This window comes from Ursus maritimus, unplaced genomic scaffold, assembly GCF_017311325.1.
Source record: "Ursus maritimus isolate PB19 unplaced genomic scaffold, ASM1731132v1 scaffold_17, whole genome shotgun sequence".
NCBI classification, from domain to species: Eukaryota; Metazoa; Chordata; class Mammalia; order Carnivora; family Ursidae; genus Ursus; species Ursus maritimus.
In genome coordinates, this window is record NW_024424119.1 from 37921165 (window position 1) to 37940246 (window position 19082).

The 19082-nt window shown below is 41.8% G+C and overlaps 1 protein-coding gene across 2 annotated transcripts in view; it reads right to left on the reverse strand.

Moving 5' to 3' along the window:
- Window positions 1-6205: 6205 nt before the first annotated feature.
- TXN (thioredoxin) overlaps window positions 6206-19082 on the reverse strand; it is a 14648-nt gene continuing 1771 nt past the window's right edge. For both annotated transcript variants that reach the window (XM_040631695.1, XM_040631694.1), the window contains exons 2-5: window positions 14579-14683; window positions 13931-13990; window positions 6879-6944; window positions 6206-6419 (exon numbers count right to left, since the gene is read on the reverse strand). In XM_040631695.1, coding sequence (XP_040487629.1) covers window positions 6357-6419; window positions 6879-6944; window positions 13931-13990; window positions 14579-14683 — 294 coding nt within the window. In that variant the 3' untranslated portion in view covers window positions 6206-6356. The remainder of the gene's footprint in view (window positions 6420-6878; window positions 6945-13930; window positions 13991-14578; window positions 14684-19082) is intronic.

The following is a 19082-nucleotide window of genomic DNA, read 5'->3' on the forward strand; positions in this document are numbered from 1 at the left end:
CCCCTTTGTTGTGGGTTAATTGACCATCCAAGTGTGGATTTAATTCTGGGCTTTCTATTCTGTTCCATCGATCTATGACTCTATTTTTGTGCCAGTTCTATACTGTTTTATTATAGCTTTGTAGGGTATGTTGAGATCTGTGATTGCGCTGTCACCAGCTTATCTTCTTAAGAGTGTTTTGGTTTGGGGCGCCTGGGTGGCTCAGTCGCTAAGCATCTGCCTTTGGACCAGGGCGTGGTCCCGGGGTCCTGGGATCGAGCCCCATGTCAGGCTCCTCCACTGGGAGCCTGCTTCTTCCTCTCCCACTCCCCCCTGCTTGTGTTCCCTCCCTCACTGGCTGTCTCTCTCTCTGTCAATAAATAAATAAAATCTTTAAAAAAAATGTTTTCGCTAATCAGGGTCTCTTATGGTTCCATTCAAATTTTAGTATTAACTTTTTCTGGTTCTGTAAAAAACAAAAAACAAAACAAAACAAAGCAAAAAAAATAGTATTTTGATAGGAATTATATTGGATCTAGATTGCTTCTGGGTAGTATGGACATTTTAAAAACATTAATGCTCCCAATCTATGAGGATGGAATATATTTCCATTTGTTTGCGTAGTCTTCAAATTCTTTCATGATTGTTTCGTAGTTTTCAGAGTACAGGTCTTTTACTTCCTTGATTAAGTTTATTCCTAGGTATGGGGCTTCATTCATTCTTTTTCTAGTTCCTTGAGGTGTAAAGTTAAAGGTTTTTGCTTCTTGAGGTTCATTTAGCACTATGAACTTTCCTCTTAGAATTGCTTTTGCTGTGTCCCATGAGTTTGGGTTTGTAGTCCGTTTTCATTTGTGTCCACGTATTTCTCTTCTGACTTCATTGGCCCATTGGTTGTTCAATAGCATGTTGTTTAATCTTCACGTATTTGTGAATTTTCTAGCTTTCTTCTCATAATTGATTTCTAGCGTCATACCAGTGTAGTTGGAAGAGAATGTTTGATATGATTTCAGTCTTCTTAAACTTAAGACTTGTTTTGTGGCCTAAGATGATTTATCCTGGAGAATGTTCTACATGCACTTTAGAAGAATGTTTATTCTATTGCTTTTGGATGAGATGTGCTATATCATCTGTTATATCCATCTGGTCTAATGTGGTGTTTGAGGCCTATTTTTATTTATTTATTTATTTATCAGAGATAGAGACAGCGAGAGAGGGAGCATGTGCAAGTGGGGGGGGTGTTAGGGAGGGGACGGTGGGATGGTCCAGGGAAGGAACAGAGGGGAAGGGAGAGGGAGAGAGGAGCTCAAGCAGACTCCATGCTGGGCTCTGAGCCCAATATGGGACTGGATCTCATGACCTGAGCTGAAACCAAGAGTCAGACACTTAATCGACTGACCCACCCAGGCACCCCAGTATAGACACTTAAAAAATATTTGTTCTTCTAGTCCGAGAGCATAGAATGTCTTTCCCTTTCTTTGTGTCATCCTCAATTTCTTTCATAAGTGTTCTGTAGTTTTCAGAGTATAGACAGGTCTTTCACCTCTTTGGTTAGGTTTATTCCTCGGTATCTTGTTTTTCGTGAGCCACTGCAAATGGGATCACTCCTTAATTTTTCTTTCTGCTGCTTCACTATTCGCCCCTATTATTTTTATTTTTATTATTTTTATTTTATTTTTATTATTTTTATTATTATTTTATTTTTATTATTATTTTTAGTTTTAGTGTTTTAGTTTGGATGATTTATCCACAGATATAAGTGGGTTATTGAAGTCCCCTACTATTTATTGCTCTCTGTTCCTTTCTTTAGGTCTGTTAAAACTTGTTTTACATATTTAGGTGCTCATGCACCCATCTTTAATCCACTGGTTATGGTGGAAGAAATGACTTTCCTCCTACATGAGACTAGTGTCTTCCATTATACTCCAAATCCTATTCTCTCTTGACTACATAAGGAATTTCTTTTTTCAGGTATCTTTTCTACAAAACCAATCTCTACCTCTGTACATTTCCATTTGGATGCTGGCAAACCTGCTATCTTAAACACTATTTATTATAATTTTTTTTTTTTTTTTAAGATTTTATTTATTTATTCGACAGAGCTAGAGACAGCCAGCGAGAGAGGGAACACAAGCAGGGGGAGTGGGAGAGGAAGAAGCAGGCTCATAGCAGAGGAGCCTGATGTGGGGCTCGATCCCACAACGCCAGGATCACGCCCTGAGCCGAAGGCAGGCGCTTAACCGCTGTGCCACCCAGGCGCCCCTTAAACACTATTTATTAATCCTACCTCTCACTCTAGGACAAAATTTCCCATGTGTACTACAAATTCTGCTTCCCTTTCTTTACGCTCTATTCACTTACTTTTTAAAAAAAGATTTATTAGAGTGAGAGTGCAGGGGGTGGGGTGGAGGGAGAGGCGGAGGGAGTCCTAAGGAGACTCCACACTGAGGACAGAGCCAGACACAGGACTCGATCTCATGACCCTGAGATTACGACCTGAGGCAAAATCAAGAGTTGGAAGCCCAACTGACTGTGCCACCCAGGTGCCCTATTCACTTAATTTTTTTAAAGTAATGCATAAGACATTCTTATGATACATCCAAGCATCTGTAGATAAAACTAAAAACCATTAATCTCTACCTGCCTTCCTTCTCCAGAAGTCACTGCTGTAGTTAGAAATATTTCCTCGAAGATCTATTTATGTTGATTTACATGCAGGTTTACCTATAGAGAGAGCTATCCTGTCTCACGTTTTATACAGGTGGAATCCTACTATTCTGTATTGTTAATATTGTTCTATGACTTGGTTTTACTTATTTTCTACTCAGTGACTTTGATATTTTCCTATTTCAGTATTAATAGCTCCTTACTTTATATTACTTGGAACAGATTTATCATCTTTAATTTAGCTACTCCACTATTGATAGCAATCCAATTTTGAGCTGCTATAAAAAATCCTAGAATAATCATCCTTGGACATTCTTCTTTACACTGCATAATGTGATTCCTGTGTTATTTCTGATAATTCGTTCCTCACCCATCCGGCTTCCATTCCTATCTTTCCATAGGACTTATTTATTTTGTCACAATCACCACCTCCATTATGTTTTCCTCTGCTATTTCTTAGCTTGTCCATGTTTTTTTTAGCATTTGATAGTTGATATGCCTTTCTTTTTGAAATATTCTCCTCTTTGCTTTTAGGATAAATCCTTCTTACAGGTGGCCAGGTGAGAAGAAGAAAAACCATTAAGCGTCTCTTGTTGGTTCCTGTTCTATTTGGTCTCTAAATACTGGGAGTTTTTCAGGCTGTCTTGAGTCTTCTTCATTCTGTGGATTATCTTCCTGGGTGATCTCCTAGATTCCTGTTTTTAAGAGCCATCTAAACACGCAGGTCATTGAGGGATGGCCATGTCTTCCAAATTCCTATGCCAGTCCAGACCTGCCCTTTGAGTTCTACACTAGTATCCAACAGCCTGTACGACATCTTCATTTGAATGCACACTGATGAAGCATCTCTTTCTCTCTCTCAGGTTTTGAAAGAGCGAGAGACCAAGCAGTGGGGAGGGAGCGGGAGAGAGAAGCAGACTCCCTACTGAGCAGAAAGCCTGATGTGGGGTTCGAACCCAGGACCTGGAGATCATGACCTGAACTGAAGGCAGATGTTTAACCAACCGAGCTACCCAGGCGCCCCTTATTTCATGCTTCTGATGGTTCTGCTATGCCAAGCTTTTTCTTGACTCGGCCTTTGTGTGGGGCATTCTCTCTGCTGTAGTGGGTTCCCTGACTCTGCATTTGGAGTCCTTTACACTCATCAGGTCTCACATCTTAGTCCCCTCAATACTCCATCCAAAGCAAGTCCCACTCTTCTCAATTACTGTGCCCATTTGTTTTGGCCTCCTAGGATATACTAGGCTCCTATTCACTAGTTTGCCTTCCTTTCTAGAATATAAGCTCTATGGGAAGGGTGTCTTTAGTCACAGCTGTAGTCCTATCTAGCAGAGTAGGTATTCACTTTTTTGAGAGATTTTCTAAGTTCAGCATTCCAATTTTAGATGAAGAAACCTAGGTAATGCTCATTGTTTTACTAGTCAGATTTTTAACCAGGAGGCGGTATAGTGGTTGAGAGTATGTACTTGGGCTCCAGACTCCCTTGCTTCAAATCTCCCATCTTCTGACTGGTGTGACACTGGAGAATTAACCTCTTTGCCTGTTTCTTCACTGGGAAAATGGGGATCACAGTACCTATCTCCTAGGATTGTTGTAGAAATTAAATTAACATGAGGATGGTCCACAGCATATGATTAATTCTGATTTTCATTATACAAATTTAAAAACTGTTTCTTACACATCTAGCCCTTTGCTGTGTCTAGAACACCTTTTTGTTTTTTACACTCTGGGTTTGACTTTTTTTTTTTCCTCCCCCCCCCCCTTTGGGGGAGGAATTTTAGAAACAAATATAGTTGACACACAATGTTACATTAATTTGAAAAGTACAACAGTGATAAGTCTATATATTCTAAACTTGCAAGTGTAGCTACCATGTCATCATATAACACTTAAAATATCACTGATTATATTCCGTGCTCTACCTTTTGTCCTGTGACTTATTCGAGACTTGTATCTCACTATGCTTCACCCGTTTTGCCCATCCACCACTCCACGCCCCATCCCCCGCAACTGTCAGTTCTCTGTATTTATAGGTCTGATTCTGCTTATTTATTCATTTTTGTTTTTTAGATTCCACATACAAGTGAAATCCTGTGGTATTGTCTTTGTCTTATTCCATTTTGCATAATACTCTCGAGTCTACCCATGTTGTTGCAAATGGCAAGACCTGATTTTTTTAATGACTAATACCCCATTGTGTGTATATATACACATACCATCTCTCTATCCAGTCATCTGTTACTGAACACTTGGGTGCTTCCCTATCTCCTGTCTTGGCTATTGCAAATAATGCTGCAATAAACACAGAGGTGTGTGCATCTTTTTAAATCAGTGGGGTTTTTTGTTGATGGGTAAATACCCAGTAATGGAATTACTGGTTAGGTACTTTCTAATTTTTTGAGGAAACTCCAGTTTTCCAGTGGCTGCACCAATCTGTATTCCCACTAACCTTTTTCTCCCCATCCTTGTCGACGCTTGTTACTTCTTGATTCTAGCCATGCTGACAGGTGTGCGGTGGTATCACAGTGTGGTCTTGATTTGCGTTTCTGATTGACGTTGGAGCATCTTTTCGTGTGTCTGTTGGCCAATCTGTAGGTCTTCTTTGGAAAAAATGTCTATTCAGATTCTGTCCATTTTTAAAATCAGATTATTTTGGTGTTGTGTAAATTCTTTATATTTTGGATTATCAGCCCCTCATTGGACCTATCATTTGCATTATTTTCTCCCATTCAGTAGGTTGCCTTCTGTTGGATTCCTTCTCTGTGCAAAGGCTTTTTAGTTTGGTATAGTCCCAATAGTTTATTTTTGCTTTTTTCCCTTGCCTGAGACACATCTAGAAAAATGTTGCTGGGGCTGATGTCAGAGTACTAGAAGTTTTATACTTTCGGGTCTCTCGCATTCAGGTCTTTAATCCATTTTTGTTTATGGTGTAAGAAGGTGGCCCAGTTTCATCTCTTGCATGTAGCTGTCCAATTTTCCCAATACCATTTATTAGAGACTCTTCTCCGTTGTATACTCATGTCTCTTTTGTCAGACTGAGCACACGTGTGGGTTTATTTCTAGGCTCTCTATTCTCTAACACTGATCTATGAAACCCTTAATGTTGTTTAATGAAATGACCAGTAACTTTGACACCCTTTACCACTTAGGTTAATACGTCTACCCGGCCTATAAAACCAGTTTTAGATACTTGAAGAGAATCAAAATTCCCACGGCCGTGTTTGCAGAACTCCCTTGTGAACTAACCGTGAAGAACAGCTAATGGATAGAATAAGACTCCGTCACCACTAGTAAAACAGCAGTTCACTGTGACCTTCGAGACTGGAATCTCAAATCAGAGAAAATTCCCTCATGGATGGACCTCAATTTTGGTCATGAGGCTCATTCAGACATCAGGAGATTTACCTCCTACAGCAGAGAACATGATTTTCTCTGTTCACAGGAGTCCATCAGTGGCCTACAATGTCACTAAAAAGTTATCAAGAATATATGAAATTAGGACATTAAATGTCATCTAATGGCCACATTTCATTTATTCTGAAAGCCATTCAAACACACCAGGTTTAAAAAGGGTAAAATTAATATTTTATTGTCATTTATAATCAGCTGGCAGTTGGGTATAGAGTCTTCATACTTGATCTTTCCTTTTAGTAAATAAAAAAAATTACAAGTTTTCCACAGCCAAGGGCTGGTTATGTTTTCCAAAAACAGAATTAGATTAATTCATTTATGGTGGCTTCAAGTTTTTCCTTATTAGCTCCAGAAAATTCACCCACCTGTTAAGAAAATATTGAATTGTGGTTAGATATAGCATTGTATCCATATTTCGTGACCGAGATATTACAGAATGGGGGAGGGGGGAACGGAGAGGAAGTATAATCTTACTTGAAAGAACTGGCTGTAAGCCAGAGATATAAATTTGAGGTTAAAAACAAGGTTGTTTCCCGCCCCATCTTAGTCTGTGTTTAAGACAGATACTATTTCTTATCTCTCAAAGATAAATGTACTTAACAAATACGAAGCACCAGTCATGGGATGGGTGACTAGTTCTAACACAGATCGATTTTCAATTAGATGTCACAGCATGTACGTAACGAAGAATGACCTATTTAAACATTATTAAAAGTAGAAAACGGGCACAGGCTTTTTCATGGGCAGGGATAAGTCCCTTCAGTGTCTTAATTTCTACCATGTTTTCCTACTGGCCAGCTGGACATAAGGTCAGATGTACCCACCTTCTGTCCCTTTTTAAAAAACTGGAAGGTGGGCATGCATTTGACTTCACACTCTGCGGCAACATCCTGTGGGGGGAGGGGAAGGGGTAAGAACAAGACTGAGTGTTGAGCTTCGACCAGAGTAATCGCTAACCAGACCCCCCCCCCATATACCTCACCAGTCAGCATTAGGACATTTTTAAGCATATGAAAATTGACAGGATGAATGAAAACTGGTTATATTCTCAATGAAGATTAATATGCACTCCCCTCTTGGGGGGCCCCCCACAGGCAGAATGCATCAGACACCTACAATGACCCAGTGAAGTGGTTTAATCCAGTTGTATCTTGGCTATTTCAAGTATAAAGAAGCAATAACAAATCCTCCTGTAACTATACTCGGGATTATAATAACTATTCCTCAGAATCAGTACTGTTCTTTGCTCCTAGTTCTTCCAGTCTTACTCTGGCAGTGAAGTCCACAGCTGACGGTCATAAAGATTAAAACACAGCGTTAGCAAGAGGACCAACAATTCACTCACCGAAGAACCGTTCAAGAACAAAGGCCTCGTAACCTAAAGGCAAAGCTTCACACCATTTCTTTCTGCTTTTAATTAAACATTTACTTGTAGGTTCTTAAATCTGGCTGCGTATCAGAAACAAAGCTCCCTGAAGTCTCAAGCATTCCCTAATTCTGTTAACGGAACACTAAATGGAAACTTCTAACGCCCTCCTCCCAATGCCTTGTTCACACAAGGGTTGGGGGGAAATGCCTCCGAAAATGTTTCGTTTGGACAAGAATTTCCGATGAAGAGATCCATTAGGGATTGAAAAGGTCTGCATAGTTCTCAAGAGGCTTGGGAAAGAAAGGCGGAACCACACCGTAGCTAAGAAGCAAACGCAGTGGAGGACAGCAACCCAAAGAGGCTGAACTGAGAACCACATCAGAAACTAAACAGCTTACAGAGGAAAGGAAGGTGTCGTGGTGACTTCTAGTTTAGCACTCAGGAGGGCATAAGACTAAAAAAAAGGTAGCCGTCGGAGCCACTAGTAATGGCAGCATGCCAGCCCAAGTTCACCTCCTTGGAGACTGGAAAAAAACAAAAGTGTAGTTTTAAAGCTTTATGAATGTGCTTTGTTGGTAGCTTGGGCAGGAAGGGTAGTGGGTACTACTTGGGAGTTCCTTCCAGATACCCCTGACTTTTCCTCTAAATGCTAGCAGACGAAGAGGCACGAGGACAGTAATGCCTAGAATAAAGATGACTAACAGGGTCTGAACGCTTAGGGAGGTTACCAAGAACATGGGGTAAGACCACCACAATGAGGATTCTACGGTGCCGGTACCTCCCTTGTGGCAAGGGCATCCAAGATTGGAAATGGGGCGGAGAGCTGACAGGGAAACTATGAACTGCACGCGTCCAGGTTCTGGAAGAACTGTAATGAGGATTCAGGAAATCAGGAGACGACAAGTTAGAAGGGGAGAAGGGGACTGGCTGAGGTAAAGGACTGAAAACTGGTGGTCTGTGGGGCTGAATCCGGTCCAGATGCGTTGCTTGGCTCATGAGTCTTTGCACTGGTTGACCAAGAGCAGATAGCCCTTGACCCTGCATATGTGGGAACAGCAGGCTCACCCTCACAGCACTTGCCTCAGCCCCTCCCTCTCTTGTGCCCATGGAAGCCACTGGTCGGTCGGACACCACCCTTCATGCAGGCAGTTGGCAGAAGCCTCCAAGGAGACGGGAGCTCACTTTCATATCGATGGGCGAAGGGCAGCCACCCGGAAACGAGGAGCCGCCTCCTCCCCACTTCTGATAACCCCCAGGGGGCGTGACCCAGCTGCATCGCGCACGAAGGCAGGCGACACAGAACCCAGAGGGTCATCACAACTTTCTGACAGAAAGCTTTATCAGCAGCCAATACAGGGTCTCCTCTCAGTCAATGAACGTGAGAGTCTAACCGATGTTCTCAGATTCCAGACGCCTTACCCCTCATCTACCCAGAGTCCAGCATTCCTACACCGGTACAACGGCTTAAAAAACCAGAAAAAGGATGAATGCTGGAAAGTGGTGCCAAGGCTTCGAGAGAGAAGACTATGAACTGTATTTTTAAAATACTTTTAAAAATTACAGTCAAATCTTTACATGGTAAATTTTTAAAGAATGGAGTTTTCTTTCACTTGGTATGAAAGTGGTTTGCTGTTTTGTTTCTTTTAAAATGACCTAGGATTCCAAACCTTAATCTCCCAAAGTGAGGCTTTGTTATTTACAATTTATGTACATCCTTCTGAATAAATTTTCAGACACATCCTAGGGCAAACACCTTAAAGTGAAATTGCTGCGCTTATTAAGGAAGATCATTTTTATTCCCATAAGTATAATCCACCTTCAATGCAGAAAAATAGGAAGAGAGAAACCATTCCTATTCTCGACGAGCTACTGTCAGCATCTCACTATTGTATCTCAACGCTTTGTTTCTAAAACCTGTGCTGTGTGCGAGGCACCCATACACTCAGTATAATGTGCATTCAATGGACCTTCCCCATGAAAAGGACACAGTTCTTTTTCATGGTCCAATGGACACAGCATCAATGGAACTAATCCACGGTCAATATGTAAAAGGCTTTGATTGTTGCTTCAAGCAAACACTTGCATCTTCCTACACAGATCTCTCTGCATCCGGGTCCGTCGCCACCCCTGGAAACCAAATTGTTATGAGAAAGAACCCTGCTCCTTTTAAAGGCTCTAGATACACATTCACATTGGGAGGTAGTTTTAATATGTATCAATCAATCAATATTTGTCATGATTTTTGCCATCAGGCCTTCTCTACCCCATTCATTAAAGGCATGGGCTTTAGCATCAAACGGACTTCATTTCCAGGCCCATTTCCTCAGTGGCAAAAGAAGAAAACAGTTAAGTTCTTGAGACTACGAGAACCAGAGAGGTTAATGTGCTTGACAATGTCCATCATTTCTCTAAGTATGTTCAATATTTTCTAGGATTTTTGTTTATTCCCAAGTAAAACCTAGAAGAAAAGAATGAGGAAGAGCTGCAGCATCTTACCCCCGAATGTGACCTTCTATTCTGTTCCACGGTACACCTGCCTACCCTGGTTACAAGACCACGCCGTGTTAATCAGTGCAGCTAATACAATGTGTGTTTACGGGACTTGACCTTTCTCATCCCCCACAACTTCTCTCCCAGTTAGTGTTTGTTTTTATAAATACTTTCCAGGACTTTCCTGACGGTATTATTTCAGAATGACAATCAATGGCCCCAAAATGTCACATTGAGATTGCATCGGACAAACTTGGGAGCATTGATGTTTTAATCCTGAGTCACTATCCAGGAACACCGTACACCTGTCTACCAAGATCTTTTATGGACTTCAGTCAAGTGTTGGTTCCTAACGAGCATTTGATCTTAACATTTTTCTTTCTCTTTCTATGGACTAATTTGCCTATTCCTATAGTGACTCTAAAGGTATTTGTACTTAAAAATTTAGTTACAATGGAAGTTTACACTTTCCTCACTTAAAAATAAAACTAGCCTACCTCTCAGAGGCATCAACTAACCTGTTTTTATAAACAACTGGGAATTTTAAAAACCGTGAAATTCACTTTAAGTCCTGAGTTCTGACAAACGCAGTCACGTACCACCAAAATCAAGATACGGACGTTTTCCTTGCTCTGCTAGTTTCCTCAGCAGCTCCTTCATGCTCCAATCCCCCCCAGCCCTCTGCCCTCATCTGTTCTCCATCCCTATAGTTTTGCCCAATCTGATTGTTTTTAAGTTTTTTATTAGTAAGTGTAGTAAGACTACTTTTTGCCTTACTAAACTTAGTTTCGTTGGTTTCTAGCTTAAAACTCCATTAACTTTAAACTTGCTTTTTTCACTTCTATTAACTCATCTAATCAAAACAGAAACAAATGTTGTTCTAAAAGGCTGCACAATTATCAGGTCTAAATTACTTTAATTTATAAAGTAAGTAGCCTAACCTATACAGAGTCCAGACCAGAGTCAAGTCTATCATTTTCAAAAGGGCTGGTACTCCTACTTTTCTGTAAATACAAAATTGTGTATCACATTATATGCCCATGCCTCCTAATCTTTCCAGGCCTGGAAAAATTTCCGTTTGAATCTATTACACTAAAAGGTAACTTCTTCCTGCCCAAGTGCTTACAGAGCCTTCTGTTAAAATTATACGTTGCTTATGCCAAAGACACTACAAACTACCCTAAGTCTGAAATTCATCGGCAGGGAATTATCTGCAAAAAAATTTATTTTTAATGAGGTTCACTCATTAAAAATTTCATCCATTAATGATATGATCTAATACTAAGAAATGTGACTGAAGTAATTTTTATCCCTTGTCTCTATTTGGGAGTCGAAATGAGGGGATGGTTTTACCTAGAGCTGCAAATTCCATGAGGAAAAACAACTGCCTGATTGTTTAATGAACTGCTTTTTGATAGACTTAGCTAGGAGGGTAATTCAGAATATCCAGGTAAGTAGGAGCTGATAGACACTGTTACATGTATGTGACCAAAGGATTCTGGAATTAGTTCAATTTTTAACTCCATAACTGGTCGATGAGACTATTTAGATGGTGTTGTAATAGTATCATTAAAGGTATTCAAAGTAAAACGCTGTGCGTTGCTCAATCTTTAGAACACAGAGGCAAACTGAAAGGTCCCCAACTTGTGAGAGGGTCACTCCAAGGCCTAGAAAGTTTGAGGGTGTACACGCTAATCAGACGTGAAGGAGGAGTTCTGTCATACAAAGTCCTTGCTTGCTCTGCATATCTCCTTCCCCGAGGTTTTGGATTCCGGCAGTGAGAACACCTGTCCAGGGTCTGGTAAGGTGCAAGGGTCAACCTGCTTTGACTGACCAACCCCCCGTCTTGTGCGGCAGTCCCATGATCTGTTCTATGGGAGTACTGATAAAAACTGTTATCCCAGCTGCCTGAGGATTTAGGGACCTAACGCATACGCCTAGCATAGCACGTAGCACATGTTGTCATCTCCCAATAAAAACTTAGGAGATTCACTTACTATCTGATAGGGTCACAGGACCAGTCAGCAATCAGTCTCTCTAGTCCCTTCCAGGTACCACTTTCACCTGGCTAAAGTGACCATATAGAAAAAGTAAGTCTGTAAGTTAGGTTTAGATTGGGAGCGAGAGTTTGTTCACAAGCACCTGCTATGTACTCTCATTTTCTTTTCTTTTCTTTTTTTTTTTTTAAAGATTTTATTTATTTATTCGACAGAGATAGAGACAGCCAGCGAGAGAGGGAACACAAGCAGGGGGAGTGGGAGAGGAAGAAGCAGGCTCACAGCGGAGGAGCCTGATGTGGGGCTCGATCCCAGAACGCCGGGATCACGCCCTGAGCCGAAGGCAGACGCTTAACCGCTGTGCCACCCAGGCGCCCCTGTACTCTCATTTTCTTACAACTCTGGGACACCTGAGAACAATCGCTTTACCTTCCAAAAGAAATTCATTCTACTCCTACTACATGCCAGCCACGTAAATAAGACAGAGTCTCTGGTCCCAAGAAACTCCCAGGGACTAATGGTAAAGGACAGACAAAAAGACTGTAATACTAGCTGAGGTTCACTGAACACGTGCCAGGCACTAACTCTAGGGATCATCTCACATAATCCTGACAACTCCTTTATGATGCTGGATAAACACTGCCATTATATGTAGGCTCAAACTGAGGCACAGCTGATAAGAGATACAACTGGAAAATAAAGCAGGCGGTCTAGGTATGGGATCCTCCCCATTCTACCATAAATGCAAGGGGAAAAGAGAGGCAAGGACGACACGGAGACATGGAGGACAGGAAGCTAACCTAGTCTGGGCAGAGAAGGTTCCTGGAGAAGAAGTGAAGCTTACAGCTAGGAGTTTCCTAGGTATGAAAGGAAAACGAGAAGTAAAAGCATGAGTATGGAATCGAAAATGGGCTAAGAAAAAGCAACCTGGTGCTGGTACACCCTCACGGGTTTAGAAAGTACTGCCATAGACCTGTTTTTACAAACCTTTGGTACCTTTACTAAACACTCCCTGTTTGTTCAATGAATAAGCCACCCTGGGAGGCTAACGGGGCAGGTATATAAATCTGGTCTTAAAGAACCAAAGCTCAAGGGAGAAGAGATGTTACCCTAAAGCAGAAGTCCCAGAGCCAGGCCTGGAACCCGGGTGAGCACCCTTTTGGCCACATCATACCCTAAACCCTTCTGCCTCCCTGGGACTAAGGGAAAAATGTCCACATATCTGTAAAGAACTCCCAGGTGCTGTTCTTGAACGTGAACAGGCTATCCTAGTGCAGTGGGCTCTAGGGGAAGCAAGCCTTGGGCCAGGAATGGGGATCTGTACCCACCCTGTGCCAGCGTCTCCTCTGAAGTGTGCTGGTTAAGAGCAAGGGCTGGGAGGTCAGAAGACCTCATTTTAAATCCTGACTCTGCCACTTACTGTAACTCCAGGGACAACCTATTTTCTCATCTGTAAAATGGGGATGGACAGCACCAAGGATTAAATGAATCAATACTTGTAAAGCATGTGGAACAGTACAGAGTCCTAAACAAGCATTTGTAAAATTAAATCAACCCTCAAATTTCTCTCTGCTCTCAAGCACCTTGGTGTTCTTTAAAACGCTGGGTTTTCTAATTGACTAAAAGCAAGCAAGATGAGTGAGCTTATGATTCTACTTTCTCATGTCACTAGTTCACAAAGAATCTTAAAAGTGGTCTCCCAATTTTTAAGTCTGTAGATTTAGTTACCATAATCCAATTCAATTTCAATTTACTGAGCATCTCACTGTTACACTGAGTGTATAAGCTTTTAGGAAGGTGACTGGTAAGGTACAGAAGCCTCAACCACCTGTTTTTATGCTTATTTTAGGATATACATAGCTCCTGATAGCTAAGATAAGCTCATAATTGGCACAATTACCTTTTTTGGCTAGGACTGTAGTTCTCGTATTTCATACATGTATGGAAACAAGCACTTGCAATTCAGAGAAAAAGGCCAATGTGAAAAGGTCAGTGGTATTCCAGATTTCCAGTCACATACCTGACAGTCATCCACGTCTACTTCAAGGAACACCACGTTGGAGTACTTCTCAGAGAGGGACTGGAAAATTTAAAATGAAAAATCCAGAAAGATGGCAGTCACTATACTCAAGCTTCTTACATAGAAAATAATAAAATATAAACTACTAATGAAAGATCCAAAAATTCAGACTAGGGACCAGGTAAGCACAAAGGACATATGGTCTCTCTGAACCAAATTCCTCCTAGCATAAAAGAATGTGGCACATCCACTTCTGAGGCCTGGATTTCAAATAGGGCCTGGGTTTCAACCCCAACGGGAAAAAAAAAAAAACCACTGAAGACAACCACGTTAAGGTCTGACAGTTGTCTTCAGTGGGCTACACATGTGTCAAAACTAAATTGTTTAAGTTGTTACACTATTACTTCTACTTTATTTTAAAAGATTTCAAGTAATCTCTACACCCAATGCCGCCAGGCTCCAACTCATGACCCCGAGATCCAGAGTCCCACGTGCTATAGACTGAGACAGCCAGGTGCCCCTGAAGTCGTTACACCATTACTTGCAGACCAAATATCCAACAACAAAACACTCTGTCCTTTCCTAGCTTGGCCACCACCAACCCGAAGTACAGAACTTCTTCTAAAGCAGAACTGGCTTCATACTCACATGGAAGAAAGGCTTGATCATTTTGCAAGGCCCGCACCACGTGGCTGAGAAGTCAACTACTACAAGTTTATCCCCTGCACCGTTCAAGGCTTCCTGAAAAGCATACTAAGAAAGAAAGAAAAGCATAGGTTAAATTTCCCAAAGTCCTGAGCATATTTGAGAGAATGTGACACAAAGGATTCAAAGGTACTTCTTTTTAAAAATTTAATAAACTAAAATGAACCAAATAAACTTGAAAAAAAATCCTAGGATGTGTAATATTACTTAATACGATGACCCAAGTATGATGTATATAGTGTATCATTAGTCATATCTTCATCAATCTATATTCAAACTGAGCAGATGAAAATAAAGACGTTTCTATTAGGTTTCCACATCAAATTTAGGTATATTGTAAACAAGCGCGAAATGATTATCAATTGATGAAGAGGGTCGCTTCAATTGAGTAAGTCACAAAGCACAGAATTTTGCAATGAAAACAAGTTTAAAAGCGAATACTTTAATTAAAACTGTCTGATCAAACATGTCAAAAGCTTTAAAAATATCAAGGAAAAGAAACCTCCTCCAGACCCTTACACTCAGAGGGTCACTGTTGACATTAAGCATATTCCCTTGTACTCTCCTTAATGGATTTCTACAGATGAGATCATACTGTTTATTGTTGATGTCTGCCCTTTATCTCAAAACTCTGCCCTTAAGGTGACCAAATGATAGCTTTAGTTCCTCATGCAGGGAATTTTCCTTAGGTGTTATTTTACGTTAGAAATATATGTCAAATAAAATTCCACCAGTGAAACATGATCAAGAAATCCCTTACCACCAATCTCCCTGAATAATTCACCAATGGTTTTGATACTGTAACCCTAAGAAAGGGACTCTTTTTAAACCACAATTTAGTCAGTTAGTGCTTACCAAAACTGGGCAACAAGGAGCAATCAAAACATAAGTATCTGTATCTGAAGTCTGGGTTTTCCCTCAAGGGGAAAATGCTGGTCACATTGGTAATTAAAAACTAACATTTCCCTCCCTTGAAAGCTAAGAATCATATCAGATCCTATTCAGTAAAATAAACACCATTAAAAAAAAAATCTGAAGTTAAGTCCTCTGCAGTACAGTTACTTTTCTAGATTTCTAATTTCTACCTCATGTTTTTTGGAGAAACAATTCACAAGTGGCATTCCCAGGTCTGGGCTTCTGTAACCTTTTAAGTTATTCAGATACAAGCTACCATCTCGACATTTGGGGTGTGGGGAGATATTTGAGTGTGAGGGGGTAGGGGGACAGAGAGAACGAGTTAGAATTATAGAAATTATTTTTCCAAGCCATCACCAGTTTTTCCAGATGAATTTTTTTTTAATAATGATTTTTTATTATATTATGTTAGTCACCATACAGTACATCCCCAGTTTTCGATGTAAGGCTCGATGATTCATTAGTTGTGTATAACACCCAGTGCACCATGCAATATGTGCCCTCCTTACTACCCATCACCAGTCTATTTCCAGATGAATTTAATTCAGAACCTTCTCTAACGATTTTTTTTAAGAAGGTCAAACTAGGGATGCCTGGGTGGCTCTGCCGGTTAAGCATTTGCCTTCAGCTCAGGTCATGATCCCAGTTTCCTGGGATCTAGTCCTGACCAGGCTCCCTGTTCAGCTGGAAGCCTGCTTCTCTCTCTCCCTGCTGCTCCCTCTGCTTGTGAGTGCACACATGTGTGCTCTCTCTCTGACAAAATCTTAGGAAGAAAAAAAAAAAAGTCAAACCAGCCATTCTTTACTTTAAGAACCAGGTTAGACAAGAAAAAAAACCAAGGAATGATAACGTCAGATGAATGCACTGTTTTGTGAACATGGCTGGCCCTCCATACATAAATACTCAGTGAGACTATTCACAAAACAAAATGTTATACAAACACTCTGTTTCCCAAACAATTCTGAATCAAATTCAAGCAAAATTACCTAAAATTCTGAAAAGAAAAGCATGCAACAATAACTTTTGGCTTAATGAACAGTTACAGAGCCTGGTCTGTGTAAACGTCACAACAAATTCTCTTCTCCTGATACTTAAGTTTGTCTAAAAGAGACATCTTTTGAAAACGACTCAAGATCATCTAAGAAGCAAACCACAATGTCTAACTCCTAAAGACTAACAATGAGGATTAATAAAGGTTCCCATTATGGACCTAAATAGTCTGAAAACAAAACAATGTATTTGGGGTTGATAGGAACAGAGTCTAGTTTCTCTTTTCCTGACCATACCCATTCCGAAGGTAATTAACAAGCATAGGAGTGGCCATGTATAGAACGTAGGGGTTCAAAAAACGGCAACTACCATTCTTAAAAAAACAACATACAACTGTGTGTTGATTTCTTCCTCATCACATTGACAGTCCATTAGCCCACTTGCATATAAAATAGATACCAGTGGCTCTGAACTATCACACCTCAGAAAGAGCTGTCTTAGACCGCCAATGACACCAACTTTAGTCCAGCAGAATGAAAATATAAAGTGTATTCAACATTTACAAGTAACATTGAAATGAGCTTAACTTTGATTAATGTCCCTGGATCATAATTTTGAAGATCAACTGATGATCAGGGTCTTTGCACTGCAGGCTGTAATCAATTTCTGGTCACCCTCCTACATCTTCCCATTGATGAGGGGAGGAGGGTGCCAACACTATGACAACTAAAATAGGGAAAAAACCGAAAGATGTGTTCCAGGAATCGATTTTGTTTGTAGTGTATAGATTCCGAGACAACTACTATAAACCACTCAAAGACTTCTCCCTCCTTTATGGGTTCTCACCTGTTAGGTTATACTGATGATGTGGTCGGACCCTGGACAACACTCCCCACCCAGACTGATATTTGTCACTCAGTAGGTACTGAATAAAAGTAGGGGGAACAGTGCTCGCTTCAGCAGCACATATACTAAAAGTAGGGGGAACAAAATTCCATATTAATGACCTCTCCAACAAATGACAGGGTTACTAATTTTAATATAAAAGCTCACACAATAAAACACGCCATTAGGAAAAACCTGATTAAGGACAAGCAGATAACAAACTACAATTAGTCAATCAACATATGTGGGGGGTGGGAGTTCAGCGTCCCTAATAATCAAATGAGATACAAGACAATTTTTCTTACTGATAATGGTTTGGCCAAAGTTAGGGGGAAAATGTCAGTGTTGATGGGGGTGGAGGGCAGAGCACTCTCATATGCTCCTTGGGGATTTACAAGCCTTAAATTAAAGGTTCGCACTCCTTGACCCAATCACTGCACTGAACCCTAACCTGAGGAAACAGCCTGAACTCTGTACAAAGGATTATGAACAAAAATACGCACTGAAAACTGCCTAAATGTCCACCAATGTGTTCAGATATTGAAATGATTACAAAGCTTCTAACTACACAAAAAGGGTTCAGGCTAAACTGGGGGGGGGGGAAGCTCTGGAACAAAACAGGATACATAAAATAATCCAACTACCTTGCAGTTGCTTCTAGGAAATAGAAGATCGCTCTCTTGCTGATTTTCTACAATGATCATATATGCTTTCTGATTTTAAAAGTAACAAAAAGATAAGGCACCATAACAGAAACTTCCATTTCCAAAGCCACCCAATATCGCTCAGGTTCAGACATTCTAGGCGGGCGACGGCTTGGGATGGGAGGTACGGCAGGGTAAACGCTTTCGAGGGGTCTTCTGTTCCAGCAACATCAGTGTTCTCCCACTCACTTTTCTGACTCTGCATTTAACAAACATCTCTTGAATGGCTACAGTATACGAGACACGAAGTCAGGCTCTGAGTTTCCCGAGCGGGAGGGTATTAGGCTTGCAATAACTCTCCAAGATGGGACACGATCTTGGACATTCCTAATAGGGCAGAACCACCACCTGGTACCCCAGGGCCGCCGAGCACACAGCCGGGTGCGACCGCCTCGGGGGCACTCCTGGCTGCAGCGAAACCCACCCACCGTGGGGGAATCACGGACGGGTAGGGCAGAGGAGGCCCCTGGGCCCAGTCTTGGGGACTGAGTCATTCCAAAGCCAGCGCTGCCGGAAACACGCCCTGCGCCGCTAGAGGAGGAGTCCCGAGGGCGCGGCCCCGGCCTCACTTCCTTGCGGCCACCTGGGCGCCTCGGGGCCCGCCTCGCCCAGGCGAGGGGGTCTCCAGCCCGGAGCCGCTCCCTCGCGCGGAGGTAGCACGCGCCATTTCTAGGGCCGGGCGCTGATGGAGGCAGCCGGGGTCTCCCGCCCGGATACGCTCCCAAGGGAGCTCACGCCGCCCAACGTGGATGATCACACCGCCCACCGGGGAGGGAGTGGCGGCCCGCGACCCCGTGCCTCCACCTCCCGGCCCTTTCACCCGGCCCTCCACCTCCTCGCCCGGACCGTATCCAGAGACTGACGGGAGCCAAGAACAGACTCCATCTCCTCAGCCAACTGGGGTTTCCCGAGCACTGGGGCGCAGGAGGCGCCGTGGGGCGGGGGGGGGGGGG